Raw genomic sequence first — 15,972 nt, 5'->3', positions numbered from 1 at the left:
CCTCCTCCTTTCTTTGTGTCCTTCAGTCTGATGCCAAGTCCCTCCCACTGTCCTCTGTCCCCCACACTCCACCTAGATCCTCCAGCCACAGCCTCACAGCCTGTCCCCACCAACCTTGCCTGAGGAAGCCTCGATGGGTGGAGGCCGGGTGCTCCCACTCAGACTGGCAAGCAGGTGCCCACGGGGGGAGTCACCATCATACACGAACAGGTAGTCGTATGTGCATTCCGTGTCCAAGAAAAGGAAGTCCAGCAGGATCCGGTGCTGGGGGCTCGGGGCTGGGTGGTGAGAACACAGGGGCCTGGCTCAAATGTGGACCCTCTCCCCAGGCCTCCACGCAGCCCACCCACAAACATCAAGCCCTCTCCAGGTGCTGGGGGCCCAAAGATGAGTCAGACCTGGGCCGTGCCTTCGAGGGGCTCCTGGTCTCATAGCCCAGGGAGGTCAGAGGTGTGACAACAAGAAGGACAGGAGCTCCGAGAAGGAATTACAGTATGAGCCCCAGAAAGGACTCCTGAGATCAGGCTGAACACCCCCACAATTCAGACAGGAAAACTGAAGTGCAGGAACCCCAGCCCACTGGCCACACAGAGTCATTCCCATTCATGCCTGAGCCTCAGACACGCTCAGACCTGAGGGTCCGGGTCCAGGTCCTGGCAGAGAGGCATACTCCCAGACGGAAAGGGCCTCTGTGAGGGTCCCTGTTCCAGGCCAAACAGAGCTCTGAAGGAAGAGCCGTTTCTTCCCCCTGGACAAAAGCTGAACCTTGGGGTATCACGGCTCCCCTCTGCCCCGACCCAGGGAGGGTCTCATTTATGTTTATTGTAGTGGCTAAGGGCACAGACTCTGAGCCAGACTGCCCGGGCTGAAATCTTGGCTCTGCTACTTAGTAGCTACTAGCTGTGTGACCTTGGGCAAGTCATCTACCCTCTCTGGATCTGTTTCTTTAGCTCTCAAGTGGGGATATAATGGTACTGAGGTAGATTCAAACTTCTTAGCCACTCCTCCCATCGAGAGGTGAGGGCTGATCCCTGCCCCTGTATCTGGGAAGAGTCTCAGAGACCAGTGTGACCAAGACAGCACAGCAGAAGTGACGTTCTGGGACTTCCAAGGCTGGATCAGAGGAAGCCTTGCAGCTTTTTTTTTTTTTTTTTTTTTAAAGATTTTTTTATTTATTTATTTTTCCCCCAAAGCCCCAGTAGACAGCCGTATGTCGTAGCTGCACATCCATTCCGGTTGCTGCATGTGGGACGCAGCCCCAGCATGGCCGGAGAAGCGGCGCGTCGGTGCCCGCCCGGGATCCGAACCCGGGCCGCCAGCAGCGGAGCGCGCGCACCCAACCGCCAAGCCACGGGGCCGGCCCAGCCTTGCAGCTTTGACCTGGGCCTCATAGAATGCTCCTTCGCAGAACACAGCTGTCATGCTGTGTAAAGCCAAAGCCACATGGAGGGGCCACGTGTAGGGGTCCCAGCTGACAACCCCAGCTGAGCTTCCAGTGGACAGACAGCTGGCAGCCCTGGGAGGGAGCCTTCTTGGACGTCCAGCCAGGTGAGCGTTCAGATGACTGCAGCCCCAGCTGACATCTGACTGTGCCCACAAGAGGCGATAATGCACGGAAAGTGCTTAATGGGGCCTAGCACTTCCTAAGTGCCACTACTGCCAGCACTGTCACTATTCTTGCTCTCTGCCAGGTCCTGATTCCAGAAGGTTCTCTTATCCCACATCTCACACTAGGGGCTCAGGGAAGTCTTCCAGGCTAAGGGAACTAGGAAACCTGGGTTCCAGCTCTGCCCCTGACCTGCTGGAGGACCCTGGGCCAGACCCTTCTCCCATGCCCCTCAGCACGCTCATCTGCACACTGGAGACGCTCATCCACCACTCACGAGCTGTGTGATCTTGGGCCAGTTCCATGGGCTCTCTGAGCCTCAGTATCCTTGATGTAAAATGGGGATAATTCTCCCCACCCACCAAGGCTGGTGTGAAGATCCAATGAGATGATGACTCTAACATGACAGCCCAGGCATCCTCCTCTTTCACCAGGACCACTGATCCAGCCTCCTTCCTGGCCTCCCAGCCTCTTGTCTTGCCCTGACATGGGTTCCTGAAGGATCTTTCCAACTCGACATCTGGCCCTGGCCGTCCTCTGCCCCATGGCTCCCCACAACCCACAGGAGAAAGTCCAGCTCCCTAACCTAGCATTTAAATTCTCAGCTTGTCTCACATCACTCCACTGCCTTCAGCTCTATCAGGAGCTGGGTCTTTGCACAAGCTTCTCCCTCTATCTGGAACACATTCTCCCTTCTCGCCAGCAAACTTCCCAACCTCCTCCAGGAAGCCTTCTCTGCTGCCTCCTGGCTGGGTTAGGTGCCCCTCTTTGGGGTTCTCACTTCCCATTGTAACCTTCATTCCTCTGGGCCAGGACCATCTGTGTCCAGGCCTGTCTCTCCTGCAGCCTAGAAGGCCCACAGCGCTGGGCCTGGGTCTAACTCATCTTGGGGTCCCTCCCCAGCATTCCCTAGCACAGGGCCTGGCACTGAGCAAGGGCTCTGGACATGCTAGGTGAAGGGATGAAGAAATGCACAAAAGAAAGACTACTGAAGTTGGCAGCTCTCCCTCAGGCTCTAACCAGAGTCCCTGAGAGCATCACATATAGACCCGAGCCATGGTCTGGGGAATGCAGAACCATTCAGCCAGACCAGGCAACCAGACCTCCCAGAATCTCACCAGCTCAACCAAACTATAAAGCTCTCTTCCCGGATCACAACAAGTACATCTTTGTCAAGAGCCTGCCAGAGGCCAGCTCACCATCTGCCTTCCCCAAGTTCCTCCCTAAGTTCAAGGTCTCCTGTTTCCACCCAACCCCCATGGCATCCCACACAGAGATCTAATCCCAAAACCACCTGCTATTCAAAAGTAGGATACTTCTTATTCACGAGGATGTTATGAGGACTGGGTACAATAAAGTGTGAATGTGGTACAAAAGTTAAGTTGCATATTTTTTAATAGAAGGGGGAACATGTTGGTTCTCAAAGGTGACAGGCACTGGGAAGGATGGGAGATCAAGGGGGTGTGGGAGCCGGCCCTGCGGCTTAGCGGTTAAGTTTAGCGTGCTCTGCTTCGGCGGCCCAGGGTTCAGTTTCCCGGGCGCAGACCTGCACCACTCGTTGGCAGCCATACTGTGGCAGCGACCGACACACAAAATAGAGGAAGATTGGCACAGATGTTAGCCCAGGGCCAATCTTCCTCAAGCAAAGAGAAGAAGATGGTCAACAGATGTTGGCTCAAGGTGAATCTTCCTCACCAAAAAAAAAAAAAAAGGGAGGTCTGGAAGTCTCCCAGACTCCTCCCCACCCCAACGTCCAGCCAGATGGTCCCCAAGTCTCACTGATGAAGCTTCACAAACATCTCTCTGTGCTCTGCACGTCTCTCCACCTCCTTAGTCCCTGCCCCAGTTCAGAACTCATCCTCTCCTGCAAGACCAACATGCCAAGTCTCCAGTCTGCCCCCCATGCAGCCTGAGAGTGATGCCCCACTCCTGCTCAAAATCCTCCTGTGGCTCCCCATCAACCCCAAGAGGAAAGCCAAGACGCTCAGGGTGATATTCAAGGCCCTTCTTCCCCTGCTTCTGGCGCCCTCCTTACGCCTTAGCCAACAGTTCAGCTAGACCAAACAAACCTAGACATGGCTCCTGAGACACACCAGCCTCTCTTTTGTCTTCAGAGGCTGTTCCCTTTTCTCACCTAGTAAACTCCTAGGCATGCTTCAGAACCCTGCTCCAGTGGCTCTTCCTCTGTAACCCCCAGTAGAGTTCTCTCACTCCCCTAGGCCCATCTACCCAACCCCTGCACCTCCTTCTGTCTCAGCCCTGAGCACACTAGGGGCTGAATGAATGTGTCCAGCCCTGACATCCCCAGTCAGGCTGAGGCTCTCAAGGCCAGAGAGTGACTTATGCCCTCAACACATATACATACCTCCCATTCTGTTCTTACCTCCAGACAGGAATGGCCCCCAAGCTGGGGACAGACACACTCATCCCCAAGAAACATGCTTCATCCATACCCCACACAACAGCCATAGAGATCTTCTAACACATAAATCAGTTCATGCCCTTCTTCTGCTCAAAACTCTTCTATAACTCCCCAGTGCTCCTGGTCAAAGACCAAGCTCTGAAGCCTGCAAGGGAAGCCCTGCATGATCCAGACCCTGTCACACCTCTGGCCTTTGCCCAAGGCCTCCTCTGGGGGACTCCCATCTCCCCTTGGTGGCCAGCTCCTACATCCGCTGCCAAGGGAGGCCTTCCTGCACTTCCCCAGCCACTGCCTTTAGACTCCTCTTCCTCTTCCCTACTGCCTTCAGGACACAGCTCAAAATCACAGGTTCGATACCCTCTGGCTCCTCCCAACCCTCCAGCATCTGGCTCACTGTCTTCTTGTATTCTGTGTTCTAGCACACTGGACTTCTAGTTCCTCAGAAGCATCATACCCTCCTGCTTCCACAGGCTATTCTCCTTGCCTGGAATGCCCTTTTGCTCCCTCCTACATGCCTCTGGTCTCAGCTGTAGCCCAGGATAAGTCAGACGTCTTCTCTGGGCTTCCCACTCCCTGAGGGTGGGTTTGTCTCCCCCACTGGACTGGGAGCCCATGAGGGTAGGGCTGGTGTCTTTGCACAGGCTGTTCCCTCTTCCTGGAATGCTCTTCCTCCTCCTCCTGGCTAATTCCTATGGGTCCTTTGGATCTCAGCTCAGATATCTCCTCTAGGAAGCCCTCTCTGCTCTCCCTCTCTCCCAGGTCAGACACCTCCTCTGGGCTCCCCCAGGCCCATGGGCTTCCTCCATCCCAGTCTCAACCACTCCGGGCTGTCACTATTAATGTGTTTGTCTCCTCCACTGGATTCCAAGCCCCAAGTCATCAGAGATTGCTGGGACTGTCTTGGTCTCTCCTATGTCTCAGTGGCAAATATACTGTCTGGCACATAAATGACTGAAAAAAAATGCTTTTATTGAAGTACTTTAAAAATAACAACAGTAATAATCCTAATATCATTTGGTGAGCATTTACTATGTGCCCGGCATGTTAAATACCTGTTCTCATTTAATCTCAACCATTCTATGGTGGGTACTATTATTAGCCCCACTTGCAGGGAGAGGAAGCTGGATCTCAGAGAAAGGAAGCCACCTGCCCAAATGCACAAAGCTAGTAAGAAGTGGAACCCAAATTCGAAGCCAGGTGGTTGGGCCCCAGCCTGAGTTTCTAACAATTACTCAGAATACCCTTCACTGATGCTCCTGGCTTGTAATTGATCATCTGGGTCTGGGTGTAAATCCCCCACCAGACTTCAAGGCCTTCTAGGGCAGGGCCCAGGTTGGCTGCAATTTGGAGCAAAGGACCTGGACCAGAACTGGGCTCTGAGAATGTGGTGAGTGGATGAACAGTGCACAAATGAATGAATTAGAGCATTAGTGGGTATGTGACCCATGCGGCCCCACTCACCCTCGATGAGCCACTCGCAATTGCCATTGACGCTGTAGTTGCCCGCACCATCCGTCACGAAGCCTGGCGCCTCTCGCAGCACTTGCCGCTGCCCCTTGCAGTCCCCCGCCCGGGCCCCAGGGGACAGCGGCCCGAGCACGGCCACAGATAGAGCCAGCGCCGCGACCAGAGCCCGGCCCAGAGCCATCGCAGCCTCCCGCACGGACCCTTACAGATGCGACGGGCCGTAAAGCCCCGGAAAGGACCCTTCACCCGGCGCGAGGCCCTGCAAATGCGACCTCTATAGACGCGACATGGCCTTGTAGACCAGGGAGGTCCAGGAGTCGCAGTCCCCGCGAAGGGAACCGCCGCTGTTGACCAGCTCTGGAAGCCAAAGGCTGGGCCCTATAGGTCCATGGAAGGCCCTGTAAACGGGGTCGTTACGGACGGAATCGACCCCTAGGGATCGTGGGAGTCCCTTACAGACACCGGCCCCCATAGGCTGGCTGACCCCATAAACGGTGTCCAGCAGTTACAGAAGCGGGCCGCTGCAGGCCGAAACGGACCTTATAGACGGGTGGGTCCCCAGTGGGCGAAGGGCTCCACAGCCGGGAGGGGGCCTCCGTAGAGGGTGCGGGTAGGGCCAGGGCAGGCCCGGACGGTCCAGGAGAGAACCCTCCAGCCGGGGGCGGGGCGCGAGCGGGTGCCGGGGGCGGAGCCTGTCTTCAGGGGCTGGTGCCTGGACCCCATAAACGCACTCCCTCGCTCACCCACCCGCGCCTCCCTCCTGGGCCGGATGGGCCAGATCAGAGAGACGAGGGGACGCTCGGGCCAGAGTGGCCCGGGAAGACCCGCTGGGAGGACGAGGGGGCGGGGACCGAGCGGCCGCTATGGGAGGGAGGACGCGGAGGAGGCGAGAAGCCGCGGAGCCGCAGGTCAGAGCGGCCCTGGGAGGACTGCGGAGCACCCAGCCCCACCCCTCCACAAGGAGAGGTTTCCGGAAATTTCCCCGCCCATTTGTGCCCAGACGCATGCGCAGCAGTGACCTCCTCGGCCTGCTACGCAAGAAATTACACATGCGCAGTGCTAATGTCCTAACCCAAACTCGGGGTGCAGGTGGCTGAGCAAAGCATGTGCCACTAGAGGGCGCCTCTAGCTCTGACTGGGAAAGTGAAGGTAAAAATAAAGGAGCTCTGCAGTAAGCGGGCTGTGCTAGATGATTTATATCTTCATTGCTACCAGATTCTGGGTCAATGAAAGGTCAGGTTATGCAGGCCCCTCCCAAAAATGCCATTTCACAGATGGACACACTGAGATCCCGGGCCTGGAACGGTTCTTGCTCAGCCCCACCTCTGAGCACCATCAAGATGTAAAAGAGGCCATCTTTAGATAAAAACTCAACGAATCCTCTTTATTTTGGCAAGAAGGGGAAAAAAGTCTTTCTGCCAGGGACCTGAGGGAGGGCCCCTGGGATGGAGGTGGGGGTGGACAGAGCACAGGTCCGAAGTCACAGAGATCCAAGGGAAGGTTTCAGCGTCGAGACCAGCATCACAGTATCCGTCCCGGGAGCAGCGGCTCGGGGCCACGGTGTCCTGGAGTCACAGGCAGGGTCCCGGCGATCATCACTGGTGTTCCGGGGTCCGGCGGGTCAGAGGTCTCGGAGGGGGCCAGGGGGCCGGAGGTCACGGAACAGCGGGAGCCCAGAATCCGGCGCCGCTCGGGGCAGGGGCTGAGGGAGGGGACGGGGAGAGCGGCTCCCGCGGGACCGTTTGGCACAAGAGTCGGGGGAAGGGGCGGGAGCGGGACACTACGCACCCTACCTGGGCGCGCGGGGTGGGGAGGGTCGGGAAGGCCTGGAATGACCGAGCCCTGGGGCCGGGATAGAGCGGGGGTCCGGAGCCCGGCCGGGGCCCGGCGCGCGGCCGATGGGACAGGGGCGGGCAGGGGTGCTCAGACCGGGGGTGCGGTGCCCCCGGCCGTGTGCATGCTGAAGTATTCGGTGAAGCCGGTGTGCGGCGCCGCCGTCTGGGGCACGAGCGGCTGGTAGGGCGGCGTCGGGCCATCCCAGCTCGGGTCGGCCGCCTTGGGGAACCGAGCGGGAGGGGGCGGGGAGGCCGCGCCCGGATCGGCCATGGTCACCACGCGGCCCCTCGGGGCCACCGCCGCCGCCACCGCCGTCTCCTCCACCTGCTTCCCGGCCTGGGAGGGGGGTCAGGGTCAGAGGCCGTCCGGGACCCAGGGGGGGCAGATGCGGCCCCGAAGGCCCGTCCCCCTCCCCCCGGAGAACCCCCCCTCCCCAGGTGTGGGCGCATGTGTCAGTCAGGGAAGGAGCGGGTGGCGGGGCGCCTGGGCAGTGGGGCCAGGTACTCAAGGGGCGGCGTCGGGGCGCGCCGGGCAAACTCCGGCGGCGGCCGAGGAGGTGGGGGACAGCCGCGGAAGGCCGGCGGAGGGGGCACGGCGCGTGGCGTCTGCGGGGGTGTGCGCAACAGCGCCAGGACCCAGTCCGGCAGGGTGGGCGCGGGCGCTGGGGGACACTCGCGGCGCGGCGTTGGGGCGCGGAGCGTGCGAAAGGCAGGGGCTGGGCTCAGGCGCCTGGGCGCGGGGGGCGGCGGTGGGGCGGGGAGCGGGGTCAGGTACTCCAGGGGCGGCGCCAGCAGCTCCTCGGGCGCCGGGGGCGCGGGGCTTACGGAGGAGGCGGGCGGGGGGATGGAGAAGAGCTCCGTGAAGTTGGGCACCGAGTCGCTGATGAACGTCACATTCCCATAGACGTGCTCCGGGAAGGCCTTGTCCGAGGATTGGCTCCCTCCCGGGCCAGGGGCCCCGGCTGAGGCGATCTGCGACGTGCGCACGTGGTACGGGAAGTTCTTGTTGGCGGCCGATGGGCGTGTCATGATCTGGGGCGATGGGCAGGTACAGGTTGGAGAAGCACTGTCCAGGCCTCAGAGGGTCCTAAGGATTCTCCCTCACTTGACATCCCCCACGCTTCCCTGAAACTCTTCAACTGGACTAGGCTCCTCCTTTAGGTTCTCACAGCGCACTGGGCTCTGACCTTTTTCCTCCATCACAACTCATTACTCTGCCGATGCTTCCTCCATCAGAGCCCTGATCACTGAGTTATCACGGACTGGCTAAGCTTCCTTCACTGAACAGTATGATCGCTATTAGCCATATGTGGCTATTTAAATTTAAATCAATCAAAATTAAACTAAAATTTTTGTTTCTCAGTCACACTCACCACATTTAAGTGCTCAATAGCCACACGTGGTTAGTAGCTACCCTATTGGACAGCACAGATTATAGAACATTTTCATAAACACAGAAAGTTCAGTTGGACGGCAACTGATATACTCTAGAATGTTAGCTCCATAATGGCAGGAACTTGACTGTTCTGTTCCCTTTGGAATCCCCAAGACCTTCTAGAATGTGTCTGGCATGTATAGGCTTTTAATAAATATTGGTTGAATGTAGAGATGTCTCCCCAATTAGTCTGGTAGGCCATGAGGGCAGGGATTGGGTGTGACTCTAGCACTGCACATGGGAGCCCAGCATGGCCCCTCTAAGGTTGTGCCAAATAATCGAACAAGTAGCTGAAACCAATCAGCAGTGAAATGCCAGAGGTGGAGCTGTGCTGAGCTAACATGAGCATTTTTAGGAAGGAGGCTGGCTGAAGGTGAAATATTGCAGAAAGGGCACTGCGTTTGGTGTTCTGAGCCTGCACTCCACCTCCCCGCCCCACAGCTCACTGAGTGTGGGATCTGGGGCGCATTGATTAAACTGCCTGAGCCTCACTGGGGAAAAGGGATTGCAGTGCCTACTTGGAAAGATGAGGAGAGAGAGGGTGGATATGAAAACTGCTGGTGCAGAGCCCAGCACATGGTGGGTTCTCAGTGTTTCTCTTCTGTCTGTCTCTTTCTGACTTCCTGCATAGCCTCAAGATGGACTGTCCCTGGAAGGTGAGTCTGTACCTAAGTCAAACTCTGGGGTAGAAGATGGAGGACCTGGCCCCCTCCCTCAATGCACATGGTGGACCCCTGGGGTCAGGAGCTGGGGCCCTCAGCGATGCCTATTTCCCTGTCTGGCTTACTCTTATGCCAGATCTTGTGGTCTACTGGAGAAGGACTGGATTCAAAGTCCCTACCCTGCCACCAAAGGCCATGGAGCCCTGGCAGGTCCCCTCCCCTCTCTGGGCATTAGCTTCCCCTGTCTGTACAGTGGGTTCAATGACTGTTATCCATCCCCTATCCTGGGGCTGCTCTGACAATCAAACAAGAAGGCAGGAATAAATGCATAGGGGTGTTCTAAGCATGACAGAGGCTGGTTCAAGACAGGTACCCACTGAATGGTTGATGTATGGATGAAGGAATGAAAATAAGAACTGTCACCCAGAAGGCCAGATAGGGTGTAAACCAGGGAGAAGAGGTTTGGTGCTGGTCCTCCTGATGCCCATCAGATCTAGGCCCCCTGGAGCCCCAGCCTGGCCCACCTCAGGCTTCTTCCCAGACAATGGCCTCTGATGGAGTGGCAGAGATGGGAGAATGTGTGGGGGAAGGGTGGAGTAGAGATCGAGGGGCTTGGGGAAGGCAGTGGGGATACAGAAGGAAAATGTGAGAGTCTGAGGACACAGGGTCAGGAATGGGAATAGAGAGGGGGACAAAGAAAGAGGGTGGGGTCGAGGGAAGAGGCCAGGACACAAGGTGGGGGAGAGGAATTGGAAAGGGTGGACTCCAGGGGACACAGTAGAGTAGCCTGCAGGAAACCAGCAGGCTCTCTTAATAAGTGTCTGTTGAATGATAGAAGGGATGAAGTAAAGGAAGTAGATCAAGAGCTCAGAACAGAAGGTTCAGGCAGATCACGGCTGAGGAGTCTCATGCATCCTCTGCCCATTGGTTTCCCACCCCCACCTGGATGCCCATCCTCACCAGGAACACGCCATGGGCATACAAATGGATCCCCAGCTGGATGCCGTTAACAATCTTCTCCCGGGCCCACTTGGGGATCCCAAAGTTGGCGATCAGGGCCATGACAGGAACTGCAAAGAACCTAAGGGGAGGTATTGAGTGGCTAGAGACACTGCCCCTGCCCTCCACCCCACCCCGTAGCCCCAACTCCTCTGCCATGCACAAACACAGGCCCCAGGCAGGTCCCAAAGGAGGGAAGCCAGTGTGACCTTCAAAAGCCAGAGATTAAACGAGGGCAAGAATCTCACTGGCCTGGGAAATTCTGGGGAGCAAAGACTAGGTTGAAGTTACTCAGTTCCACCCCACCCCAAATCCTGGCACCTGATAGGAAATCAATAGATGTTTGATGAATGAATTAACATATGATAATAAAAATTAAGGACTTACTGGATGCCAGACCTGTTTCTAAGCATTTCACATATATAAGCTCATTTAACTCTCACAGTAACTCTGAGGCAGGTACAATTTCAATCCCCATCAAACAGGTGAGGAAACTGAGGCAGAGAGAAGTTAATTGACTTGTGTGAGGTCACAACAGTTTACGAGCTTTAGAACTGGGATCTGAACCCAGGCAGCCTGGCTTAGAATCCGCCTACTTTACTGCTATGTTATGTTGAACAATAAAAATTACAACTGGCTTTTATTGAACATTTACTGACACAAAGCCCTCATATATTACCCTGTGCATGCTCAAGACAACCCTCTGTAAGAGACTCTTGACAGCCTTTCTCTATAGGTAAGCAACCTGAGGCACTCTCTTTTACTTTGGGAAAGTAATTTTTTCCAGGTCACAAAGTGAGTGACAGACTCTGGTGACAGCTGCCTGATTTGAAAGCCCATCTGCCTCACTGAGGAGGGTCTGAGTTGGGGACAGCCATTTCTGGGGAGCCCTGGGAGACAGGGACAGGTTGGGGCTCAGCACGTCTCACCAGAGGGTGTAGGCAGCAAAGAAGGGCACGTAAAAGGGCTGCTTCTCCGGGAAGTGACGCAAGGAGATGAGCACAGCATAGCAGAACCACACGTAAGCCGCCACCTGCAGCCCGATGAGCCCGTAGCCCGCCGGTGACTCATACGTGTACAGTACCTGGCCCGGGTCAAAGAACTGGACCCAAGGGAGAGGGTTCCTCATAGTCCTGGCCTCCTGCCCTCCAGACCCCACCCCTGGGCACCCAGGGGCCAGAGGGACTTGATCAGGACACAAGCAGCAGGAGAGCAAGGGATGGAGACAGAAGCATATAGAGGTAGAGAGAGAGGGTGAAAAAGAAAGGAAGAGACTACATCCACTACCATGGGCCCAACACGTGGCTAAACAACCATGTGTGAGCTTTTCCACTGGCAATCAATGAGCTAGGTCTTATTCTCACCTCACTTGACAGAGGGGGAAACTGAGGCTAAGAGGGAACCTTTTGGCCAAAGCCACAGGTGATATAAAGCCTTACAGGTTGGGGCCGGCCCTGTGGCTTGGTGGTTAAGTGCGCACGCTGCGATGCTGGATGCCCGGGTTCTGATCCCGGGCGTGCATCGAGGCACCACTTCTCCGTCCATCCTGAGGCCGAGTCCCACATACAGCAACTAGAAGGATGTGCAGCTATGACATACAACTATCTACTGGGGCTTTGGGGGGAAAAAAATAAAATAAATAAAATCTTTAAAAAAAAAAATAAAGCCTTACAGGGCCCCCTGGGGTAGGTAAGACCCTCCTAATTTTACAGAAGGGGAAAGAAACCCAGAGATGGGGGCCATCACCCAAGGTCAGCCAGCTGGGAAGTGGGAGAGCCAGAGTGGAACCCAAGTATGTGTGACCCCTGAATTCTTAGTCATGACATTGAGCACAAATGTGACAGACAGTGAGAGGCAGAGGGAGGAGGAAGGAAACTGCTCAGAGATGGTGAAGAGGGGAGGAATGCACTTAAGACAGATGGGAAGGCGGAAAATCGCCGAGTGGGAGAGAGAGCCAGGACAAGCGGATGTGGGGCAGGGCTAGCAGACAGGTGGAGGGGGCCACCAAAAGCTTTGAAGTGTGGGGAAGGTGGGGCAGGGCCTGGGCAGTGGAGGGCAGGACACACCTCAGCCTCATAGATGAGCAGCACCACGTGGGTAAGAGTGTACAAGGTCATGTAGACAGACAACTTCACAGAGCCCGAATGGCTGATGCGGCCCCTGGCGGCAGGCCATGAGAGGAGACAGCAGGGGTGGGGGCCGTCAGGGAGGAGGGGGCAGCCACCCCCCAGACCCACCCTCCTGCCCCGCTCCCTAGCCCAGGCACCCACCAGCACTCCCTCCCACCCCAGCCCGGGCACCGTGTCACCGTGAATCCCTTCCCCAGAAGGATGAGCATCAGCAGGAAGATGAGGAAGCTGGAGGAGAAGAGCAGCTTGGCTGAGAGAAGGGAGGAGAGAGCGGCTCAGATGCAGCTCGGAGAGGAGCCTGGGCACCCTCCCTGGCCCACCTCATTCTCACCCAAGATCTTCAGACTCTCGTTGCCAATGCCATCAGTGGCATACTGGCCCCAGTAGATGCAGAAAAACAGGAGGCTCAGGACTGAGGGGAGGATGGGCAGAGAGAAGAAAGGACAGAAACCGGCTTTGGGGCATCACTGTTCCCTAGCACTATGATCCAGATTGCCAGAACCCCTCCTTCATCCCCATCAGGGTTCTAGACCCTTTACTCCCACTGACCTCCTAGGAGACTCTGGAGTCCAGGCCCCCAGCCCCTCCTCCCTCAGACCCAGGAGTCCGGGCCCCCAGGCCCACCTCCCTCAGACCCGGGGTCTGGGCCCCCAGCCCCACCTCCCTCAGACCCAGAGGTCTGGACCCCCATCCCCCCTCGCTCAGACCCAGGAGTCCAGGCCCCAGCCCCTCCTCTCCCAGGACCCAAGTATCTGGGCCTCAGGTCCCTCCTCAAAGGACTCAAAAGTTGGGATATTCTAAACCTCACCCTCCACTCCTGCTGCGGCCATGAACATTTTATAAGTCGTGTGGAGCAACTGACGACCTTTCAGCAAATCTAGAAGGTGGATAGAGAAGGTTGTTCAAAGACAGGAAGGGGAAGCAGCTCATGTCCCCCAACCCTGCACCCTCATATCTCCTAACCACCCCCACCCCACCATGCACTGGACTCACATCCAAAGTAACAGGAGAGGAAGAAGATGAGGATGAAGATGAGGAGGAAAGTCACATCTGTCTCCAGGATCCCTGCCGATTTGGTAGAGGGAGGAAACGGTTCAGTCAGGCTGGGTGTCCCTCAGCAGGCACGTAGCTCTGGGCTCCCACAAAGATCCTGGCTTCTGGGTCCCCATATGCTCACCAAACTCATCGGCTGAGAAATGCCGCGTCCAGAAGGACTTGCCATTGGTGAGGACCATCTCATACTCCAGCTGCAGCCCATCTCCCTGTGGGGAGTGTGGAGGCCTAAGGGGGTCTCTGGGAAGGTAGGGGGTCAGCAGGAAGGCAAGGAGGAGAAGGTCCGGGTGGCCAGCCCAGCCCCTTACCCCACACTTGCTGAGTGCGATGTACCACCACCTTTCACGCACTGAGCGGAAGCTGCGGCCGCTGGAGCAGCTCAGGTAGCGGGTTCCCTCCTCTGACACCACCTGGGGAAGAGCCAGAAAAAGGCTGATGCTCCTCAAAGGCCACCCCTAGGCCTTTGACCTTCAGCACCTGCCCACTCCCCCAGGCTGGGCCCATACCTGACAGCCTGACCAGGCATACTGGGTGGTGAGGTTGATGACCTGGTTGTTCTCCGGCCTGATCACTGACTCCTTGGCCAGGCAGTCCTGGGGAAGGCAGGGACATGGTCACTCTCTGGGCAGCCTTGACCTTCTCCCCCCTCCCATACACCCTCCTCACAGCCTTCACCTTGTCCCCTGCCTTGTACACGGCTGGCCACTGGGATAGGTCGTCAAAATAGAGGAGGATGTTCTGACAGCACTTGGCCTGCAGACCCAGAGATTTCAGCGTTTGGGGGAGCGCGGGGAGCTGGGGCAGCCCTTGCCTTGGGAGGGCAAGGGAGTACCCTGCCTCAGCATGGGGAATGGCTGGTGAAGGCTCACCTCAGGGTATCGGAAACGGAAGTCCAGTCGGCCATAATCCGAGAGGAAGCAAAATCTCGTCAGGAACACCCAGTCCTGGAAAAGGGGCCCAGTCAACCCTCTTCCTAGTCCTTTGAGAACTCTCCTCGACTCCACAGACCCCCAATTTTTCTTCCCTACCCTCGGGTATCCGGTTTCCCAAGAAGCATAAGGAGACGAAGTCATCTCCAAAATTCTTCCATGATCCCTTCACCTTGGGTCCAGGATTCCTGCCTCAGATGCCCCCCAAGTTTCCTCTCCTGCCCTCAAACGCTTCTCCCATTTGTCTGGCACCCTGAGACAGACCCTGAGGGTCAGATCCCCGCCACCTTCATCGCGGACACCATCCGACCGGCATCCCACGAGTTATCCACACACATGCCCCCACGGTGGTCCCAGAGACCATCCGTGCTGGGGAATATTCCATACGGCTCTCTCCTGGTCCTGAGCAGGAGTGTGAACTCCAGGCTCTCGGCGGAGTGAAAAGTGCTGTCCCTTCAGCACCACCTCGGCGTCTGCCCACCCCCACCTCAAACTCCTACTCTCCCAGCCCAGCCCTACTCTCTGCCCAAGCTCTGACCTCAATGTCCCTCCTACAACACCCCCCTGAGTCTAGTCTCGACCCCATGGCCCCCCTCAGCCCCAACCCCGCCCCCGGCCCCACGCGCCCACGGCTCCCAGGTTCCGTCCGGGAGGGGCGGCAGGGGGCGCGGCGGCATCCTCCTCCCTCCACTCTTTCTTGTCCCCCGGGGGCCCGGCGGGTGGCAAGGGAGGGCCTGGCGCGCTCACCTCCTTGGAGCTGAGGTTGCCCCGCACGTACTTGGCCCGGGCGCGGGGGGGCAGTGGCAGCAGCAGGAGCAGCAGCGGCGGCAGCAGGCGGCGCAGAGCGGGCGCGCGCGGGGGCTCCATTCCGCCCGCTCCGGCCCGGCCCCGGCCCCGGCCCCGGCTCCGCTCCGGCTCCCACTCCGGCCCGGCGACGGCGGCGAGAGCGCGCGGGCCGGCCGGCGCGCGCCCCCGATTAAAGGAGCCGCCGGGCTCCGCGATCCCCACCCCCTCCTCGGGATAGCCCGGCCTGGCCCCTTCCCAATCACGGTGGGAGGAGACGCCCCTTTCCCATCCTCTCTACTCCACCCCAGCCCCAGTCCTCCCCTCTGGGAGTCTCGCTGATACCTCTGGCTCCCCCCGTCCTAACTGAACTCACATTGCCCCAAGGTGTGCCTCCTCCAGACTGCCGTCTCTGGGACAGCCCACAATCCCCAGACCCCAGCTCTGTCCTGACCTCCCCCAACTTAGTCCCCAAACTGCTCTTTGATTGCTTATCCCCGCCCCCACACCAGCCATCCCCAGCTGGGTCCACTCTAGTTGCTAGCATTCCAGATCCCTTGCACTCTGTGAAGTGCCCATGGAGACACGGAGAGGGCAAACCACTTGTTCTGGGTCACATAACACAGGGGTGGCAGAGAGCCCTCAGCCACAA

At 57.7% G+C, this 15,972-nt stretch overlaps 2 protein-coding genes across 7 annotated transcripts in view; both read right to left on the bottom strand.

Moving 5' to 3' along the window:
- MEGF8 (multiple EGF like domains 8) overlaps positions 1 to 6,296 on the bottom strand; it is a 41,416-nt gene extending 35,120 nt beyond the window's left edge. For both annotated transcript variants that reach the window (XM_014795183.2, XM_087421678.1), the window contains exons 1-2: positions 5,490 to 6,296; positions 115 to 278 (exon numbers count right to left, since the gene is read on the bottom strand). In XM_014795183.2, coding sequence (XP_014650669.1) covers positions 115 to 278; positions 5,490 to 5,676 — 351 coding nt within the window. In that variant the 5' untranslated portion in view covers positions 5,677 to 6,296. The remainder of the gene's footprint in view (positions 1 to 114; positions 279 to 5,489) is intronic.
- Positions 6,297 to 6,852: 556 nt separating this feature from the next.
- TMEM145 (transmembrane protein 145) lies at positions 6,853 to 15,404 on the bottom strand. Of its 5 annotated transcripts, XM_004440084.3 has the most exons (15): positions 15,285 to 15,404; positions 14,478 to 14,552; positions 14,284 to 14,361; positions 14,115 to 14,201; positions 13,917 to 14,018; positions 13,733 to 13,817; positions 13,549 to 13,620; positions 13,364 to 13,432; positions 12,887 to 12,967; positions 12,727 to 12,805; positions 12,493 to 12,586; positions 11,356 to 11,528; positions 10,388 to 10,508; positions 8,156 to 8,362; positions 6,853 to 7,667 (listed from the first exon to the last, which is right to left on the bottom strand). In XM_004440084.3, the coding sequence occupies exons 1-15, from the start codon at positions 15,402 to 15,404 to the stop codon at positions 7,419 to 7,421; spliced, it is 1,692 nt and encodes a 563-aa protein (XP_004440141.1). In that variant the 3' UTR covers positions 6,853 to 7,418. The 5 variants fall into 5 exon arrangements, with proteins under 5 accessions (XP_004440141.1, XP_087277802.1, XP_087277803.1 ...); XM_087421676.1 differs by having other exon boundaries at positions 13,733 to 14,018; XM_087421677.1 differs by having other exon boundaries at positions 6,853 to 7,197; positions 13,733 to 14,018.
- Between the last annotated feature and the right edge of the window lie 568 nt (positions 15,405 to 15,972).

This window comes from Ceratotherium simum, chromosome 33, assembly GCF_057802395.1.
Source record: "Ceratotherium simum simum isolate JZ-2026a chromosome 33, ASM5780239v1, whole genome shotgun sequence".
In the NCBI taxonomy this organism is placed as follows: domain Eukaryota; kingdom Metazoa; phylum Chordata; class Mammalia; order Perissodactyla; family Rhinocerotidae; genus Ceratotherium; species Ceratotherium simum.
Note: the sequence above shows the minus strand (reverse complement) of the source record. Positions and strands in the feature narration are given on the sequence as shown.